The following is a 20,360-nucleotide window of genomic DNA, read 5'->3' as shown; positions in this document are numbered from 1 at the left end:
GGCCGAACCACTTCCTCAAATCTTGCCAAGAAGCCTGGACATGTAATTAATCCAGGTCAGGGGTCTTCAAACTCGGCCCTTTTATGTGCCTGGCTGAGGAATTCTGGGAGTTGAAGTCCACGAGTCATAAAAGGGCCGAGTTTGAAGACCCCTGGTCCAGGTAGTCACCCGGAATCCAGAGTCACGCAATGCAATAAAGAAAATTGGAAATAAACAAGAAATAAAGTTCAATTCAACTACAATTCAGCTCAAATACATTCAAAGCATGGATGGGATCCTTTTTGTTCTGAGCTGCAACCATCCCTCATCTTTTCAGAAGCTGCTTGCAATATTCAACAAGCAGTGAGGTTAAAAAAAAAAAAAAATGCAACCGCCCGCAAAAGGCAGGAAATTCCTTCAAGGTATAGCGGTTAAGGCATTGACCCACCAGGAAACAGAAGTTCTAGTCCCACATTAGGCCTGAAAGCCAGCTGGGTGATTCTGAGCCAATCACCAGGAGACAGCGAGTTCTAGTTTTGCTTTAGGCATGAAAGCCAGCTGGGTGATTCTGAGCCAATCACCGGGAGACGGTGAGTTCTAGTCCCGCTTTAGACATGAAAGCCAGCTGCGTGATTCAGCCAATCACCGGGAGACTGTGAGTTCTAGTTCTGCTTTATACATGAAAGCCAGCTGGGTGATTCTGAGCCAATCACCGGGAGACAGTGAATTCTAGTTCTGCTTTAGACATGAAAGCCAGCTGGGTAATTCAGCCAATCATCGGGAGACCGTGAGTTCTAGTTCTGCTTTAGGCATGAAAGCCAGCTGGGTGATTCTACACACCATACAAGGCTAGTAAAATAAAAACAGCATCCTCTCTTGGGTTGATCTCCCACATTCATCCTAGAGTTCCCATTTTCACAGTGGGCGCCATGGCAAAGATGCTGGGCTTCCCCCGTCATCCTGCGTGCCTTATAGAAATGGGAAGCCGTTTTTTTTTTTTTTTTTAGTGAAATCCCAAAGGTGCTTTTTTTTTTTTCAGGAGGCACCTGGAACTTTCTTGTTTTTCCTTTAAAGACGTTTCGCTTCTCCTCCCAGAAGCTTCTCCAGCTCTGACTGGATGGTGGAGAAGGGAAGGATTTATACTCCTTGCAGACAGCCGGTCATTTGCATCCTTTTGGAGCAGCGGTTCTCAACCTGTGGGTCGGGACCCCATTTGGGGTCGAACGACCATTTCACGGGGGTCGCCAAACAACGCAGTCCGCCATTTTCCCCCCTTTTCCTTAGCTGTGCTACTCCCTTTTATTCTATTGGCTTTTGAAAGCCAATAGAATAGACTCTCTTGAATAGAGCCTAATTCTATTGGCTTTCAAAAGCCAATAGGAATTGTCCAGGCTGTCTCTGCGCTGCTGAGCCTGCCAAAAGTCCCATTCTGCAAACGGTGCTGCAAGTTGTCTGCAGCGAAGGCGAGCTGTCCGGAAGCTTCCACCCCTCCCTGCTGAGCAACTACAGGGGTTGTAGGGCCAGGGGTGGGAGGTGGGAGGCCGGCGGGTGCAGGGAGGGTTGCTGGCGCGCGTGGGGCCCAGCGGGTGCCTTACCTCCCTTGGGCTGGGCCAGCTGGTGGCCCAGCCGGTGGTCGCCCTGCGCCGTCGCTGCCACTTGCCAGCTATGCCTCGGCCGGTGCAGGGGGCGGCACCACGCATGCACGGCACTCCCGGGCAGGGAAAGTCCTCGACTTACAACCGGTTGGGGGTCGCGGCATTAAAAAGGTTGAGAACCACTGTTTCGGAGAGTCATTGAGGCCACTTGGAGGCTTACCTGTGTCCTCAGGGTTACCTGAGTGGTGCAACTGGCTGTGGAGCCTTCTTGGAACTGCGGAAAGGTAGACTGGAGATCAATGGTGTCGGATCCCTCCCCCTCTGTTGAGGGCGGGCGGTTCAGTTTTGACACAGATGGCCTCTTGGATCCCCCCCTTTCAAACCAGCGGTCCTCTCTGCCCAGGACTACCCCGAGCCCATTTGCACCACCCAGGAGACCCTGAGGACAACAGGTACACCTCCAAGCGGCCACAACGACTCTGTAAAACACGGGTGTCAAACTCACCGTATCACGTGACGTTATACGTCCCGACTTTTTTTGGCATTGCCGGAGCTGGGGTGGGCACGCCCTCCGTATGATGCCACTGCAGTTTGACACCCCTGATCTAAAAGAAGGCAAATGACCGGCTGTCTGCAAGGAGTATAAATCCTTCCACTCCCCACCATCCAGTCAGAACTGAAGAAGCTTCTTGGATGAGAAGCGAAACGTCTTCAAAGAAAAACAAGAAAGTCCAATTGCCATCTTTGGGACAACCTGGATTGAATAAGCCTCTCCATAGACCTCTTGAGTGAAATGTTGTGTGTCTTTGCAGCACCTGGACGGAGGACCCCTGAAGCAGAACCAGCGGCGGCGGCGGGCAGCAACTTCCCCAAGGCCTTTTGATATACACACCCCTACTCTTCCTCTCCCCCCCCCCTTTTGTACGTATGTAGAATTCTTTTAGCTTGCTGTAAAACCCTTTGTGTACCTTTTGTGTGTTTTTTTTTGGGGGGGAGACGAGATACTTGAACATTCTGTGTTCCTTGTAAAGAGAAGACAGCACTTTGTTCTGCTTCGGACTGGTGGAAGCTCAAGACAATATGTTAGAAGGGGGGGGGGCTGTAGGTGAATAAAATATAGGGCATATAATCTCTCTAATAAAAGCATTATTGAGTTTTTGAAGGGCTCTGTAGAGGATGCAGTGGTGTTTTTTTCCTCCCCTCTCCCCCGCCTAGATTGAAAAGTGTGTTTAATCTTTGGTTTATGGCTGCTCATATGAAAATGTCTGCTTCTAAAACAAGAGATTCTTTACACAATCAGTTTAGGACAGGGGTAAGCCACCTTGGCTCTTTTATGATTCGTGGACTTCAACTCCCAGAATTCCTGAGCCAGCCACGCTGAGGGGAAAGGGAGAGGTTTCCAAAGTGATCCATTTTGGCTCAGGAATTCTGGGAGTTGAAGCCCACGAGTCATAAAAGAGCCAAGGTCCCCCACCCCTGCCATAGACCAACTCTACATCTGGTGGAACTACTGGTTTGTACCTTTAGAGCAGGGGTCTTCAAAGTGGGCCCTTTTATGACTTGTGGACTTCAACTCCCAGAATTCCTGAGCCAGCCACGCTGAGGGGAAAGGGAGAGGTTTCCAAGCTGAGTCATGCTGGCTCAGGAATTCTGGGAGTCATGAAGTTCACAAGTTATAAAAGAGCCAAGGTTGCCTAGCCCTGGTGTAGATTTTCCACAAGCATCCTCGGCCACATCCCTCCCCAATCAGGCAGGAAAAAAAAAAGAAGAGCAGTGAGTGAAGAGATCTAATTCAGTCACAGACGTTCTGGTTTACTTCAGCTGTGTTCAAGGAAGCTCTGAATGTTTCAAGCCCTTGGTTTATCTAGCCCTGTGCTGCTCAACCTTGGCCATTTGGAGATAATCTAAATATAATATAAATGGGATAGGGTTTCCTGCCTGAGCAGGGGGTTGGACCAGATGACATCCAAGGTCCCTTCCCACTTTATTATTATTACTTCAGCTTCCAGAATTCCCCAGCCAGTCCTACTGACGTAGGGCATGATTTAGCCTGCTCTGAGATCAAGAGTGATCTTTGCAAAGATGCCGCTGCAAGAAAACCCAGCTCAGAGACTACCCAAGAACCCCCCCCCCCAGTTCTTTTCCTCCTCTCCTTCTCCACTCCCCAACCCCCACACTCCCAAAACTGATGGTATTACTTAGTTGGGTCACAAAAGCATCAAGGACCCCCCCCCCCCCGGTTCTTTTCTTCCTCCTGTAGGCTGCATCAGCAGAGGGAGAGAATCAAGATCACGTGAAGTGTTAATACCACTTTATAAGGCCTCGGTAAGGCCACACTTGGAATCCTGCATCCAGTTTTGGTCACCACGATGTAAAAAAGATGTTGAGACTCTAGAAAGAGTACAGAGAAGAGCAACAAAGATGATCAGGGGACTGGAGGCTAAAACATACAAGCAACGGTTGCTGGAATTGGGTATGTCTGGTTTAATGAAGAGAAGGACGAGGGGGACAGGATAGCCGTGTTCCAATCTCTCGGGCTGCCCCAAAGAAGAGGGGGGTCTACCTATTCTCCAAAGCGCCTGAAGGCAGGACAAGAAGCAACGGATGGAAACTAATCAAGGAGAGAAGCAACCTAGAACTGAGGAAAAACTTCCTGACAGAACAATTAACCAGTGGAACAACCTGCCTCCAGAAGCAGTGAATGCTCCAACACTGGAAGTTTTTAAGAAGAGACTGAACAGCCATTTGTCAGAAATGGTATAGGGTTTCCTGCCTGAGCAGGGGGTTGGGCTAGATGATCTCCAAGGTGCCTTCCAACTTTATTATTATTATATTATTATTATTCTCCTTCTCCACTCCCCAACACTGATGGTATTATCTAGTTGGGTCACAAAAGCACCAAGGATCCCTGCAGTTCGACACGGAGCTTCAAGTATTCCCTTGTATCGACAGAAGACTTGATAGACGAGTCACCAGTGAAGTTCCAGCACCTCGGCCTGTAGCTATTTCGTTTTCTTACTTTATTAAAAGGAGCCGTGGGGGGGGGGTGTCTCAATTCCAGGAACAGAAACCCTGGTTTTTGTGCAACTCTTGGGACTAGCCATTGCAGCCATTAAATAATTAACCAACAACACCCCCCCCCAGCACATACAGCCAATTCGACATTTTAAACCGCTGCCTTTCTTTTAAACGTCATCCAAACGATATTAATTGTACAGTTTTAAACACCTCACACGTTGGTATGAATCTGCTTGAAAAAAGAAAAGACAAGACTTGAATCCAGAAAGAAAAAAAGGTGGGTTTTTTGGGGGTTGGGGGGGGGGGAAGAGAAGGACCACATTTTTTTGCAAGTGACTTTCCACAGGCTGCATTTCAACAGGTTAAGAGTCCACTTTCCACAGAACAAAGGGAGAAGAGGTTAGAAATAAAATAAAATAACCCCCGTTTAATGTGTATCTTTGTATATCGTTAAGAGTGGCATTTATCTCCCCACTGAACTCCGACTGGCCGAAACGAAGACTATTGCAGTGTTTCTCAACCTTGACCATTTTAAGGCATGTGGACTTCAACTCCCAGAATTCCACAGCCAGCATTGCTGGCTGTGGAATTCTGGGAGTTCAAGTCCACATGCCTTAAAATGGTCAAGGTTGAGAAACACTGCTCTATTGGATAAGAGTGGAACCACCAACAAAACCAAAAATGGTTAACCCCAGACTGCTAAAATGGGGTGGTGGGGGTGTGTGCGTGGCTCTACCTTTTAATTTCAGCTACTTGTCCTGCCCCACCACCCCCAGCAGCGTGGAAGAAAAATCTGAACCCAGGTCTAAAGCAGCATCCCTCGTTCCTTGTAGGAACGAGCAGAGGAAGCAGGCAGGAACACGCAAGTCCACAAAAACGGGGCAGAGAGACTCACAATAGCTTGCACTGCTCCGAGGGATTCGCTCCAACAACTGGAAGAAACCCCCTCCCAACGTCAACAGCTGCACAGGATTTTATTTTAAAAAAAATGTGTATTTCTTGCAACAATTCCTGCCCCAAAACAGCCTCTGTAAAAATACTGGAGGGGGAGGCAGGGGGGAAAGCTACGGGATCCTTTACAACTCTTTTCCCACAACCTATAACTTAAAGAGCAGCAAACACGCAGGTCGGCGACTGTAATGTACGTACATTCCTTCTCCCATAAAGCTAACGGCTTATCTATGTCCTAAAACAAAAAAAAAATAAAACCACGTGATTCAGGACCTCGTGCAGGCCTAAAAGTGCTCGGCAAAAACCATGATCGGCCAGCGTAAACCGCGGATTGTTTTTAAGCAAACAACTCTCCCGTTTGCTGGGCCTCGCCCTGATGCCATGCCTCTTTTCCCACCCCAAAAGGTGCTTTGAAGCTAGAAAAAGACCAGCACGATGGAGATCTGTGAAACTTCCCAAAAGAAAAAAAAAGAAAAGAAAATAGAAGCGGCTACGCTGGAAAAATATCCTTTTTTTGCCTTCCCAGGTTGAGCGCTCCGCCTGCCAAGCCTGGGAAAGCCAAAATCGGCTCTTCTCCTGGGTAACTGCCCTCTCGCCAGCCAGCTCAACAGCCGGCTAGGAAAGTCACGTCTGTGTCTCTTTAACGGGCGTAGAAGACCAGGCGCAGAGGGAAGTGGAGAGGCTGGCTTCAGGAGAGTCGGGGAGCACACAGGAAGGAGCCGATCCAACCCCATGGCGCCTTTTATTTTCAGGAGAGCATCTGCACCGTGAGCAGCAGGTCGGGCTTCAGCACGCTTCCCATGTGCTCGCCCCGGGAGGCTTGGATATCCGCCATAACCTCGGCGTCCCAGACGAAGGTCAGCAGCGCGGAGGGCACCTTGGGAAGGAAGAAGGGAGGGGAAAAAAAGAGAAAAAACTTAGCAGGGGTTTTTCGAGGCACCAGCAGGGAACCAGGGAGAGTTAGATTATGGCCGAAAAAGTCATAAAATGGAGCAAGACCCAAGAAATGGAAAAATTTGGCCTCGGTTGTTAAGTCCAGAACAACCTATTATACAACCTTCGGTGGAAAGCGTCTTAAACCAGGGAAATATTCAGAGATGTATCTGCCTTTTTTTTTTAATTGAAAAATTTATGAACTTTTTACAATAAAATACCTCCCCCCCTCCCACCCCCCATGACCCCCCCCTCCTTTCCAGAGCTGAATACAGGGTTAAAAAAACAAACAAAAACAAAAACATACCAGTTAAATGAACATCAATCAACTATACATACATCCAAAAAATTTAAAGTACTTTAATTCCAATACATAGAAACAACAAGTCCAACCATAACATAACAATAAAAAAGAAATGTATCTGCCTTGAAAGTAACCCCTGTAATTAGATTATCACAGAACTTTGTAGGACATAATACAAAATGTCCTATAACATTTAGAGCAGGGGTCTTCAAACTTGCCCTTTTATGACTTGTGGACTTCAACTCCCAGAATTCCTCAGCCAGGCACGCTGGCTGAAGAATTCTGGGAGTTGAAGTCCACAAGTCATAAAAGGGCCAAGTTTGAAGACCCCTGTTTTAGAACATCTGGAAAGAGTGCAGAGAAGAGCAACCAAGACAATCAGGGGACTGGAGGCTAAAACATATAAAGAACGGCTGCTGGAATTGGGTGTGTCTAGTTTAATGAAGAGAAGGATGAGGGGGGACAGGATAGCAATGTTTCCAATATCTCAGGGGCTGCCCCAAAGAAGGGGGAGTCAAGCTATTCTCCAAAGCCCCTGAAGGAAGGACAAGAAGCAACGGGTGGAAACTAATCAAGGAGAGAAGCAACCTGGAACTAAGGAGAAACTTCCTGACAGTTAGAACAATTAATCAGTGGAACAACCTGCCTCCAGAAGCGGTGAATGCTCCAACACTGGAAGTTTTTAAGAAGAGACTGAACAGCCATTTGCCTGAAATGGTATAGGGTTTACTGCCTGAGCAGGGGGTTGGACTAGATGACCTCCGAGGTCCCTTCCATCTCTGTTTATTCTATCAACCTAGACTGGACTTCCAGAAGCCAGCTGGTTCTCCGAATTCAGGTAAATTTAGCTACCGGTTTTCCCGAACTGGTGCGAACCGGCTGAATTCCATCACTGCCTGTAACGCAACTGCCCACCTTGAGAGGGAGTTGAAGCCTCAATTGTTTCAATTCCCACAACTCCAGAGAACAGTTCCGTACAGCGTTAACCTTGTGCACTCTTTTAAGCTTCCTCCTTCCATTATGTATTCAAAATGGACAGTGAATAACCTTTATATGTGACTTATATGTGAGGGTGTAGATCTATACATACGTTGTATACATAGCATGCTTTAAATGTGTGTTATGTATGTGCACCCTTGGAGAGCAAGCAACTAAATTTCATGTTTAATGTGTGCCATTGTGCCCACTGTAAAAAATGGCAATAAAGGTTAATCTCAGAGACTGGACAGCCATTTGTCTGAAATGGTATAGGGTTTCCTGCCTGAGCAGGGGGTTGGACTAGATGACCTCTAAGGTCTCTTCCAACTTTATTATTATTATTATTATTATTATTATTATTATTATTATTATTATTATTATTATTATTATTACTATTATCGATCATCGCACAGTCAGCCAGATGTTCAGACTGGATTTGGCATTTTGTCTACCTATCGAGTCCTTACCCAGGACCTGGGATAGGCAGATTGGATGTTTGATGGTATTACAGATATCGTCGCAGGATGGAAGCAGTTCCTAGTAAGGCCGCCTTTTGCAATTGACTAATAGCGAATTTGTCAATGCCAATGGTGTTCAAGTGGTGCTCCAGTTGTTTTGGGATTGCACCCAAGCAGCCTATGACTATTGGTACTACCCTTGCTTGCTTTTGCCACAGTCTTTCCATTTCTATTTGTAGGTCTTTGTATTTTGTGATCTCCAGTTCTTTCTCGTCTATTTTGCTGTCTCCATAAAAAATATGGTGAGACGCAAATAATAATAATAATAATAATTGCAAAAGGCGGCCTTACTAAGAACTGCTTCCATCCTGTGACGATACCTGTAATACCATCAAACATCCACATCTGCCTATCCCAGGTCCTAGGTAAGGACTCGATAGGTAGACAAAATGCCAAATCCAGTCTGAACATCTGGTTGACTGTGCGATGATCCTTAATGTTGTTGTTATTATTATTATTATTATTAATAATAATTAATCTAATCAGAGACCTCCCCCTCCCTCCAAGGAACCTGGATACTTACCAGTCCACACTCGTTGAGGGCCAGGCCCTCGTCGGCCAGCTTGTGGCCACCGGGGGCCAGCAGCTCAAAGGGCAACCAGTCGTTCTGCAGAGTCTCCCGCACAAACTGGAACAGAGCGGAAACCGGCTCTCGGGCGTAAAACGTCCCTGCAGGGGCGGGAAAAAAAAAAGACGTTTCATCTCCAGCTGCCTTTCGTAGCTTGGATAGGAGCTGTGTTCATTTAACGACTGCAACATCTGCTTAAGGACATCCTAAACAAAAAACCTCGCAAAGTTAGGCACAGGCCCACGGCAAGGACAGATAGTCCCCGGCTTACAACGGTTTGCTTAGCGACCGTTCGAACCTACGACGACCCTGAAAAAAAGTGACTTACGACCGTTTTTCACACTTACAACCTTGGCAGCACACACACACCCCATGATCATGTGATTTACATTCCGGAGGGTGGAAAACGGATTCATATTTATGACGGGGGTCACGTGATTCCCCTTTTATGACCTTCTGACAATGGGGAAAACAGATTGACTTAACGACCATCTTACTAATTTAACCTCTGCAGTGATTCACTTAATAATCGTGACAAGGGAAGCCGTAAAACGGGACAAAACTCGCTTAACAAATGTCTCACTTAGCTACATAAATTTCGGCCTTAGTCGTGGTCGTAAGTCGAGGACTAACTGTAGCTTAACAATCGGCATGACTTAACAACCGTAATTCTGGACTCAATTACGGTCGTTAAGTCGAGGACCATCTGTTAAGTAAGGACTAGACCGTAGAGATCAGTGTGGTTCTTGTTCTGTCCCAGCCTACACATGTCCTTGTTACTTCACAAAGACAACCCCTCTTTTAACAGTAGACTGGAAAATAAACCCTTTTTATTTGAGTTACAGACCTGATAATTGTCCCAGAAAACGAAAACAACACAACACTTTTCCAACACTTTTTCCAAAAGTAAAACGGAGCACGAGTCAAACACAAGTCACAAGCAAAATAAACAGACCACAGTCTGTTGCAACTGGTTGCCTCCAGCAACTGGCCCTACCCACACATTCCCTTTGTTACGCAGCCCCCAAGGCGTGGCTTCTCACTGCTTTCTCCTCTTCCCCTGGAGTCGCCCCATTGCCTCCCTCTGTCCTACTCGTGTGACCTGTCCACGTTTACGAGTGTCTCTGAGGTCTTCCAGCTGTGCTTCCTCCGAGTCCGACTCAGCTTCCCAGCACAGCTGGCTCTCAGCTTGATCACGAGTGGACGGACCAGCCTCTTCATTAGTTTGTAAGTCCTGCACCTCATCAGAGCCTCCCTCCGACTCTGATGGCTCTCCTCCTCTTCCTCCTCCTCCGATTCCCCAGACTCAACTACCGGTATCACAGGCTGGCACGGAATCACAACGGTTCTTCAGGATTTCACATTGGACAGGGCTTTCCAAACTTGGCAACTTTTAAAACTTGTGGACTTCAACTTCCACAATTTCTGGGTGCTCCCGGACTAGGTGCATTGAACACCTGACTCCAGTAAGCCTTCACTCACTGGGGACCGACAACAGGTAATCCTCGACTTATAACTGTTTATTTCGGGACCGATCGAAGTTACAACTACGCAGAAAAAAGTGATTTATGACAGGTTTTCACACTTAACGGCCGTTGCAGCATCCCAGGATCGCATGATCGAAATTCAGAGGCTTGGCAACTGGCTCCTATTTAGGACAGTCGCAGTGACCCAGATCACCTTTTGTGAACTTCTGACAAGCAAAGTCAATGGGGAAGCCGGATTCACTAACAATTGTTAAGAACTGGGATGGCCCAGTGGTTAGAATGCAGTCTTGCAGGCTAATTCTGCATTCCCACAGCCTGGGGTTTGATCCTAACTGACTCAAGGTGGACTCAGCCTTCTGTCCTTCTGAGGTTCGTAAAATGAGGACCCAGATTGTTGGGGGGCCATAGGCTGACTCTGTAAACCGCTTAGACAGGGCTGTAAAGCACTGTGAAGCGGTATATAAGTCTACTGCTATTGCCCTTCCTTCCTTCCTTCAAATGTAGTATTGCAGGCTGATTCTGCCGACTGCCAGCAGTTCAATCCTGACCAGCTCGTGGTTGATTCAGCCTTCCGAGGTCAGTAAAATGAGGACCCAGATAAGCTGACTCTGTAAACCGCTTAGAAAGGGCTGTCTAAAGCACTGTGAAGCGGTATATATTACTCTAAGTGCTACTGCCATCTATCTGTCTGTCTGTCTTCTGCCTATCTACAATATCTGCCTAACACTGCCTATCTATCTGTCTTTCTGTCTATCTGTCTATCTTCTCTCTCTCTCGACAGCCCTGGTGGCGCAGTGGTTAGAATGCAGTCTTTGCAGGCTTACTCTGAATTCCCACTGCCAGCGGTTCAATCCTGACGGGGTCAAGGTTGACTCAGCCTTCCGTGCTTCCAAGGTGGATAAAATGAGGACCCAGATTGTTGGGGGCAAATATGCTGACTCTGTAAACCACTTAGGGAGGGCTGTAAAGTACTGTGAAGCGGTATATAAGTCTGAGTCCTGTTGCTATTGCTAATTGTGACAAGAAAAGTCATAAAAGGGGGCCAAGCTCACTTAAGAACTGCCTTGCTTAGCAGGAATGGATGGATGGATCTATCTGTCTGTCTGTCTTTTATGTTCTGTCTATCTACAAATATCTATCTATCCATCTATCTTCTCTGTCTCTCTCAAGAGCCCTGGTGGCGAAGTGGTTAGAATGCAGCATTGCAGGCAGACTCTGCTCTCCGCCAGCAGTTCGATCCTGACCGGCTCCAGGTTGACTCAGCCTTCTATCCTTCCGAGGTCGGTAAAATGAGGACCCAGATTGTTTGGGGGGGGGGCATAGGGCGTCTCTGTAAACCGCTTAGGGAGCGCTGCAATGCAGTGTGAAGCAGCATGTTGCTACTCTCTTATGAACGGCAGTGATTCGCTTAACAACGTTGGCCAGAAAGGGGGTTAGAATGGGGGCAAAATTCATTTCACACCTGTCCCGCTTAGCAACAGAAATTTTTTCGGGCTGGCTGGTGCTCCTACGTTGAGGACGACCTGTTCCACGCAGCCAACCGCCAGCCCGCCCCCCTTTACCTTGCAGGATGTACCCGTCAGGGAAGCGAACGCGCAGGAGGGTGTAGTTGTATCTGCGCAGCTCCCGTTGCTCCTCCTTCTCTCGCATGGCCTTCGTCCTCAGCATGGAGGCCTTTTCAATCGCTTCTGTCCTTCAGAGAGAAGAGGAGAGGGTCAAGAGGGGAAAGGGCAGATAGGTCCTCGACTTAATAATAATAGTAATAATGAAGTTGGGAGGAACCACTGTCCAACTCAAACTCCCAGCACAGCTGCGTCTCAGCCTGAGCGCGAGTAGAGGGGCCAGGCTCCTCGTCCGACTGTAAGTCTTGGAGCTCCGCAGCGCCTTCCTCTGACTCCGATGTCACTCCAGGCCCCTCCTCCTCTGATTCCCCAGACTCGGCTGCCGGATCCACTGGCTGGCAAGGAATCACGACTCCCGCCGCCAGATCCCAACCGAGGTGGTCGCTCACCGCATCCTCTGCTCCCGTCTCAGCTCCTCCGCCGTGAGGTTGAAGAAGTCGTTCGGCAGCTCGAAGCGAGACGCCTGCGGAGACGGCTTGAACACTCGGAGTTGGCGGTCCAGCTGGGCCCTCACCGGCTCGCCGGTCAGCAGCTGCTCCCTGTGCTCTCTCAGGTCCTCCAGCTTCTCCAAGGCTTCGTCCTTCAGCACGTAGAAGTCCTCCGTGGCCTCTTCTGCAAGAAAAGCAGACGTTGTTTCAGCCTGATGCTACGACTTACGACCGCGGGGGAGCCCACAATTTCCATGGCTTAAGTGAGACAGTTGTTGCTATCTTTTTTTTTTTTTTAAAGAAAGTATTTTATTAATTTTCCAATTTTACATTTAGGTATTTTAAAAAGCCACGTGGTGACCGGGTTACTCAGTCGTTCGATAACAAAATCTTTAGTACAAATCTCAAATGGCAACATCAAATATTTCTTCTCTTGTTCCCTTAACATTGACTGTCTTGTATTCAGGCTAGTCCAATTCTTATTATGTCAACTCAATCAAAACATCATTATTGCATTTATCAATAAATGTTTAGCTAATACGTGTCTTAATTACATTCCATCTCCATAGACAATCCATATCCTGTTATTAATTTCTACCCAATTTTTAGTTTCTCATCAATATTCCAATTTAATCTTTGATATTTATAATTTTCAAGCCTTAGGTAACCAAAATTTCTCTTATCTCCATAATAATAATAATAATAATAATAATAATAAAGTTGGAAGGGACCTTGGAGGTCATCTACTCCAACCTCCTGCTCAGGCAGGAAACCCTATACCATTTCAGACAAATGACTGTCCAGTCTCTTCTTAAAAACGTCCAATGTTGTCTAATATCCAAAATACATTTTATCTATTTGAATATAATCTTGTTCTATTTCCTAAAAGTTATCTATTTCCCATATTAAATCATCTACTTAATAATACAATATCCCCTTTAATAAATCAAAACCATTATGTGTATTACCTGGGTTAATCAATAAATCAAATACACATTCATAATAATTAATTTTCATTTTCCTTTTAGGTCTAATTTTTAAATATTAAACAGATAAAAGCCCTTATTTTCAACTAATTTCCAAGTATTTTAAATCTAACGAGCAGAATTCCCCTTATCTCAACTTCTCCCTTTAACTCTCTAATTAATAACATGAAATCCCCTCTAACAAATCAAAACCCCAATTTTCTTCAGCCTTATTCTGGCTTTCTTCCTTTGCCAACTAGCCTTCCATGTCAGTGCTTTTAGATCACAGTTGTTGCTAACTTTATCCCCATACACAAAACGCAATGCAAGGACTTGTAACCACAAATGAGCCCAAAAGTTCCGTTGCTAATCAGGACAGTCAAGTGAGTTTTGCCCCCATTTTGCGACCTTTCTCGCCACACTTGTTAAGGGAATCCGGCTTTCCCATCCATCCACATGGCTTGTCCGAAGGTCGCCAAAGGGGATCGTGTGACCCCAAAGGGACCCTGCGACACGACGTCGTAAATGCGAGTGTCTGAATTTTGATCACATGACCACGGGGATGCTGCAACGGTCGTGGGTATTTGTGACAGTTGTGGCATCCCAGGGTCGTTTGTGATCACCATCCTGAACTTCCCCAGCCGGCTTGCGACAAAGTAAAGTCCATGGTGGGAAGTCACATTCCCTTCATAACTACGTGATTTGCTTTACAACCGCAGCGATTCACTTAACAGCCGTGGCAGGAAAAAAGTCACAAAATCAGGCACGATCCGCTCAACAACCGCCTTGCGTAGTAATGGAAATTGTGTGATTTTTAAGTCGAGGATTACTTGTACCCCGTGGCTGTTTATGAAAAGACACCCAAAAAGCAGAGAGAGAGGACCAAATGAAGCGCCCTGAAAGAGAGGATAGCCACAGCGATAGCACTTAAGACTTATATACTGCTTCATGGTGCTTTAGAGCCCTCCCTAAGTGGTTTATAGAGTCAGCCTTTTGTCCCCCCCAATTTTATTGACCTCGGAAGGATGGAAGGCTGAGTCAACCTTGAGCCGGTCAGGATCAAACTGCTGGCAGTGGGCAGAGTCGGCCTGCAATAACGTGTTCTAACCACTGTGCCACCAGGGCTCTTGAAATAGATAGATAGATAGATAGATAGATAGATAGATAGATAGATAGACAGACAGACAGACAGACAGAGATAAGATATTGTACAGACAGAAGGTAGAGATAGACAGAGAGATATGATAGATAGACAGAGATAAGATATTGTACAGATAGAAGGTAGAGATAGACAGAGAGAGATGATAGATAGATAGATAGATAGATAGATAGATAGATAGATAGATAGATAGATAGATAGATAGATGATAGTTAGCAATAGCAATACACTTAGACCTATATACCGCTTCACAGTGCTTTACAACCCTCTCTAATCGGTTTACAGAGTCAGCCTGTTGTCCCCAACAATCTAGGTCCTCATTTTACCGACCTCGGAAGGACGGAAAGCTGAGTCAACTAAGCAGGTCAGGATTGAACTCCTGGCGATCAGCAGAATTAGCATGCAATACTGCATTATAACCACTGCGCCACCATAGATAAATGATAAATAAGATAGATAGACAGACAGACAAATAAACAGACATAGATATTGTAGATAGAAGATAGATATATATGAAGATATAGTTATAAATAGCACTTAGACTTATACAATGCTTTACAGCCCTTTCTACGCGGTTTACAGAGTCAGCCTATTGCACCCCCAACAACCTGGGTCCTCATTTTACCGACCTCGGAAGGACGAGTCAACCCTGAGCCAGTCAGGATCAAACTCCTGGCAGTGGGCAGAGTCAGCCTGCACTACTGCATTCTAACCACTGGCCACCATGGATGATGGAACAGGAATAACAGCCAAAGGAATTTCATCAGGGTTAAGGAACACTAGTCCACATGAAGCCTTACCTTGTCCTGCGACATTCAGAGTGACTTTTTCGAACCCAACCGCCTGGAAAAAACTGTCTGCTCCTTCCAGACAGTGGATTCTTTCCTAAAGGGAGAAGAAAACCCCAAACCTCAGAGAAGATTCATGAAGGCTTCTTTTGACTGAGCTTTTTTTTATTTTTTATTATTAAAAGTTTTACAAATGTATTACAATATAATCCCCCCACCACCCCTTCCCCCCCTCCCCAGAGCTGATTACAGGGTAACAAATAAACAAACATAAGCTAACTAACATAAACCAATTATACTATCAATCAAAACCGTAACACACTTTAACTCCTTCTCAAAACAAATATTAACAAATTAAAACAAAAATAATAATATCATTAAAACTATTAATAGTTATCTAAGGCAATACTATTCAGTTTCATATTTCTTTTGAATATAATCAATCCATCTTCTCCAAACCATAATGTATCTTTCTTGTGAATGGTCCTTCAAGTAGGCGGAGATTTTCGCCATTTCTGCTAAATTGTTGTTGTTGTTAATTGTGAAGTCGTATCCGACCCATCGCGACCCCATGGACAACGTTCCTCCAGGCCTTTCTGTCCTCTACCATCTTCTGGAGTCCATTTAAGTTCACACCTACTGCTTCAGTAGCTCCATCCAGCCACCTCATTCTCTGTCGTCCCGTTCTTCTATTGCCCTCAATCTTTCCCAGCATTAGGCCCTTCTCCAGTGAGTCCTTCCTTCTCATTAGGTGGCCAAAGTATTTGAGTTTCAACTTCAGGATCTGGCCTTCTAAAGAGCAGTCGGGGTTCATCTCCTCTAGGACTGACCGGTTTGACCGCCTTGCAGTCCAGGGGACTTGCAGGAGTCTTCTCCAGCACCAGAGTTCAAAGGCCTCCATTCTTTGGCACTCAGCCTTTCTTATGGTCCAACTTTCACAACCATACATTGCAACTGGGAAAACCATGGCCTGAACTATACGCACTTTTGTTGGCAGGGTGATGTCTCTGCTAAATTAGACACCTTAAATATCCATTCTTCCAAAGTAGGCAGTTGAGTTTTTCTTCCAATATTGCCCCACCAATAATCTTGCAGCTGTTATAAGATTCAACATCAAATTGATTTCTTTAACATCAAAATCTACAATAATGCCCAACAAAAATAATTGCTGAGCTTTATCCCAACTTCTACCAGGAAAATAAGAGCTTGAGAGACCAGGATCCTCTTATTTGCTGTGACATCTTTTTTGACCAACAGACAGCAAAAATACAAATTGTTTAGGAGAACCCACAACAACACCAAGCACGGATGGGGAAATACCTGGATGGCAGACACCTTTGGGCCAGGGGCAAGAGCCCTCATCCTGAATGTCTTATTTAAAAAAAAAAAAAATCTCTGAAAACAGGTAGTCCTAGGCTTACGACCACAATGGACCCCAAAATTTCTACCATTAAGCGGAGATATTTCTTCAGCGACTTTTGCCCCGTTTTACGACCTTTCCCACCACGGCTGTGAAGTGGATCACTTGCAGTGGTCGCAAAAGCGGGGTGGTGTCGCACGACTCCCGCGACGGTCCCGCGACCGTCGTAAATACGAGTCAGCTGCAAAGCTTCTAAATTTGTAACGCACCATCGTGGGGGTGCTTGAAAGGTCATCACTGTGAAAAAGGGGTCCCTTTTTCTGTTCCTAGCGTTCACTCTGAATGGCCACTGAACGAACTGTCGTAAGTAGAGGACCACTCGTCCGTAAGAACGCGTCCTGCAGATTTTTTTTTTAATATATATAGAAAGAACTTTCATAGATGTTTCTAACTTCCTCCAGCCGAGAAGAGAATTTAAAGCTGTGTTTCTCAACCTTGGTGGCTTGACGATGGGTGGACTTCAACTCCCAGAATTCCCTGGCCGGGGAATTCTGGGAGTTGATGTCCACCCATCTTCAAGCTGCCATGGCTGAGAAAGACTGGTTTAAAGAACTAACATACAGTCTACCGGTTCAAAATTTTGCACTGTCTTTCTTAACGTGCATAGATACAGTTAAAAATATAAAGGTAACAAGAGTCCCGGCAGACTTTGCTCTGCTACTCGTTGGTGACTCTAGGGGGCGCTGCGCATCTCCGTTTCAGGACTATCGAGCTAGCACTGCCCGAAGATATTTCCGCGTTTCTGTGGCCAGCATGACGTCATGGAGGGCTGTTTGCCTTCCCACTGAAGTGGTACCCATTTATCTACTCATATTTGCCTGCTTTCGAACTGCTGGGTTAGCTGGAGCTGAGGACGGGAGCTCACCCCGTCCAGTGGTGCTCGGGTCTCAAACGGGTCTCAAACGGCTTTCTAGCTGACAAGCCCAGCTTCTTAAACGCTGAGCTGCCAGGCTGTCCCGCTTAGATCAGGGCTTTTCAACCAGTGGTACGGGTACCACCTGCGGTACATTGGCACCTGGCAAGTAGTACACGACCATCCTAGAAAAGTGGTAGCGGGGGAGGGGAATGTGCTGAACCAGTGGCAGCACCGCACAAGCCTGAGCGAGAGACGGCTGGAGCTGCAGGGCTGTTAGGGCTCAGCGGAAGCCCCAGGATCGGTGTCACTTTCCAGCTGATTGGCGCTTCTTTGGGGCTGTCAGGGCTCAGCGGAAGTGTCAGGCTCAGCGTCAGGCTCCAGCTGGACCTCGGCGCTGATCCTGGTGCTTCTGCTGACCCCAGAAGAAGCACCAATCAGCTGGAAAGCAGCACTGACCCTGGTGCTTCTGCTGAGCCCAGAAGAAGTGCCGATCAGCTGGAATGTTGCAGCCTCTCCAGGGTCTTGTGGTTTACATTCAGATGCTTGGCAACTGATTCATATTTATGACGGTCACAATGTCCCAGGGTCATGTGAAGTGACCAAAACCTGCTGCAACCACCCAGCAGACAGGGGGAATAAAAACAAACACCCTCCCACCCCACCCCCACTGACAATCCTCAACAGAAATGCTCACAACCATGAAAACCTCGGACAGGAGGAAGAACACCGCCGGGCGGGCAGGCAGGCGTCTTGCTCGGCTGTGGCTTGGGGGGCACTTTTTTCAGTGCCACTGTAACTTCGAACAGTCACTAAGAGAACTGTTGTAAGTCGAGGACTACCTGTACTTTATCACTTTTTTCTTTTTCTTTTGGTCATCTAGTTTTTGACACCTTGCTAGGCAACTGGTGGTACTCGGATGTTGCCGTATCCTAAAAGTGGTACAATGGGTGAAAAAGTTGAAAAGCCCTGCCTTAGATGACTCCGGTCAAGATGGAAGAAAGGAAGAACTGAAACGGTGGGCCTTTGACCCTTCACCCTCCTGGCTTCGCCCCCTGTCTCTTTTCGTTGGCCGTCGGCCAAAGTGCAACAATCTTCTGCCCCTGTCACTCAAATGACTCTGGAAGGCTTGCCCCCACATCAAGTCACAAAGGGCTAGCTTTGGGTTCTGGTCCTAAAGAGCGGAAGGTCTAAACTCCAGCCAGTTTGGGATCTGCTCAATCCTTCCTTTGTTTTGCAAAACAGCCCTCCGTCAACACGAGAGGGAAAAACAGAACATCCAGAATTGACAGCCGTCGTTCTCCAGAGCAGCGGTTCTCAACCTGTGGGTCGGGACCCCATTTGGGGTCGAACGACCATTTCACGGGGGTCGCCAAACAACGCAGTCCGCCATTTTCCCCCCCTTTTCCTTAGCTGTGCTACTCCCTTTTATTCTATTGGCTTTTGAAAGCCAATAGAATCGACTCTCTTGAATAGAGTCTAATTCTATTGGCTTTCAAAAGCCAATAGGAATTGTCCAGGCTGTCTCTGCCCTGCTGAGCCCGCCAAAAGTCCCATTCTGCAAACGGTGCTGCAAGTTGTCTGCAGCGAAGGCGAGCTGTCTGGAAGTTTCCACCCCTCCCTGCTGAGCAACTACTACAAATGTAAGTAAAAGAGGGCCAGGGGTGGGAGGTGGGAGGCCGGCGGGCGCAGGGAGGGTTGCTGGCACGTGTGGGGCCCGGCGGGTGCCTTACCTCTCTTGGGCTGGGCCAGCTGGTGGCCCAGCCGGTGGTCGCCCTGCGCCATCGCTGTCCCTTGCCAGCTACGCCTCGGCCGGCGCAGGGGGCGGCACCACGCATGCACGGCACTCCCGGGCAGGGAAAGTCCTCGACTTACAACCGGTTGGGTAGTCCTCGACTTACGACCGGTTCGGGGTCGCAGCATTAAAAAGGTTGAGAACCACTGCTCCAGAGGGAACTAGCCCCTGGAATCCTGGCGCCAAAGGTTCAGCTTACCTGGAAAACTCTGTTCTGCACCTTGATTTTTCGATATTTCTCCTCCTCCGGGTGGAGGTGGATATTATCAAGATACCTGGGAAGGAAAAGTAATAAAGCTGTGTGTACGCTGACATTGGCGCATCCCTTGCTTTTAGTGGGGGGTTGGACTAGAACAGGGGTCCCCAACCTGTGGGCTGCGGTCCGGTAATGGGCCGTGGCCTGCTGGCTACTGGGCTGTGGGACAGCCTGGCCACGTATGTGCCCCCCCCCACACGTGCTAGTGTTGCAGCGCACAAAAAAAGGATGCTGTGCCACAGGGTGCAAAAATGGGACGCCGCTGCACCGCGGGGCACGAAAACAGCCCAGCGCCGCGCTGCGGGGTGTGAAAATGGACCGCCACTGCACCTCAGGGCGCAAAAACAGGTGCCACGACGCTGCAGGGCACGGAAACGGGGCACTGTGCCGTGCTTCCCCCTCCCTTTATCTCCGGTCCACGAACCGAGAAAAGTTGGTGACCTCTGGACTAGAAGACCTCCAAGGTTCCTTCCAACTCTGTTATTCCTTGGTCTCCCATTTCTAACCAGGATTGATTACATGATATACGATGGAATCCTTGGTCAGTGCGATTGACGTTTATCAGAAAAGCAGACCAGACTTGGAGTGTCTTATAGAGCAGGGATTCCCCAACCCCTGGGCCGTGGACCTGCCACGGGCTGCGGCATGGCAGAAACTGGGCCACGCAAACAAGTGAAGGTCCACCTGTATTTCCTGCCACCTTCCTTCGTCACAAAAAACCCTCCTGCACAACAGACTTATTT

The 20,360-nt window shown here is 47.4% G+C and overlaps 2 protein-coding genes across 3 annotated transcripts in view; one reads left to right on the top strand and one right to left on the bottom strand.

Annotated features, from left to right (window-relative positions):
* Positions 1 to 2,869, top strand: part of CHAF1A (chromatin assembly factor 1 subunit A) — a 40,816-nt gene extending 37,947 nt beyond the window's left edge. Inside the window, exon 15 of one of the 2 annotated variants that reach the window (XM_039332861.1) lies at positions 2,387 to 2,869. In XM_039332861.1, coding sequence (XP_039188795.1) covers positions 2,387 to 2,457 — 71 coding nt within the window. In that variant the 3' untranslated portion in view covers positions 2,458 to 2,869. The remainder of the gene's footprint in view (positions 1 to 2,386) is intronic. The other variant, XM_039332859.1, reaches the window with a different exon arrangement.
* A 2,021-nt stretch (positions 2,870 to 4,890) lies between these two features.
* UBXN6 (UBX domain protein 6) overlaps positions 4,891 to 20,360 on the bottom strand; it is a 29,450-nt gene continuing 13,980 nt past the window's right edge. The window contains exons 6-11 of the mRNA XM_039332843.1: positions 19,561 to 19,636; positions 15,306 to 15,390; positions 12,343 to 12,565; positions 11,894 to 12,024; positions 8,800 to 8,945; positions 4,891 to 6,420 (exon numbers count right to left, since the gene is read on the bottom strand). Of these exons, the coding sequence (XP_039188777.1) occupies positions 6,292 to 6,420; positions 8,800 to 8,945; positions 11,894 to 12,024; positions 12,343 to 12,565; positions 15,306 to 15,390; positions 19,561 to 19,636 (790 nt within the window). The 3' untranslated portion in view covers positions 4,891 to 6,291. The remainder of the gene's footprint in view (positions 6,421 to 8,799; positions 8,946 to 11,893; positions 12,025 to 12,342; positions 12,566 to 15,305; positions 15,391 to 19,560; positions 19,637 to 20,360) is intronic.

This window comes from Crotalus tigris, unplaced genomic scaffold (genome assembly GCF_016545835.1).
Source record: "Crotalus tigris isolate CLP2741 ecotype Arizona unplaced genomic scaffold, ASM1654583v1 scf7180000024465.619267, whole genome shotgun sequence".
In the NCBI taxonomy this organism is placed as follows: domain Eukaryota; kingdom Metazoa; phylum Chordata; class Lepidosauria; order Squamata; family Viperidae; genus Crotalus; species Crotalus tigris.
This window is presented reverse-complemented; position numbering and strand designations above follow the sequence as displayed.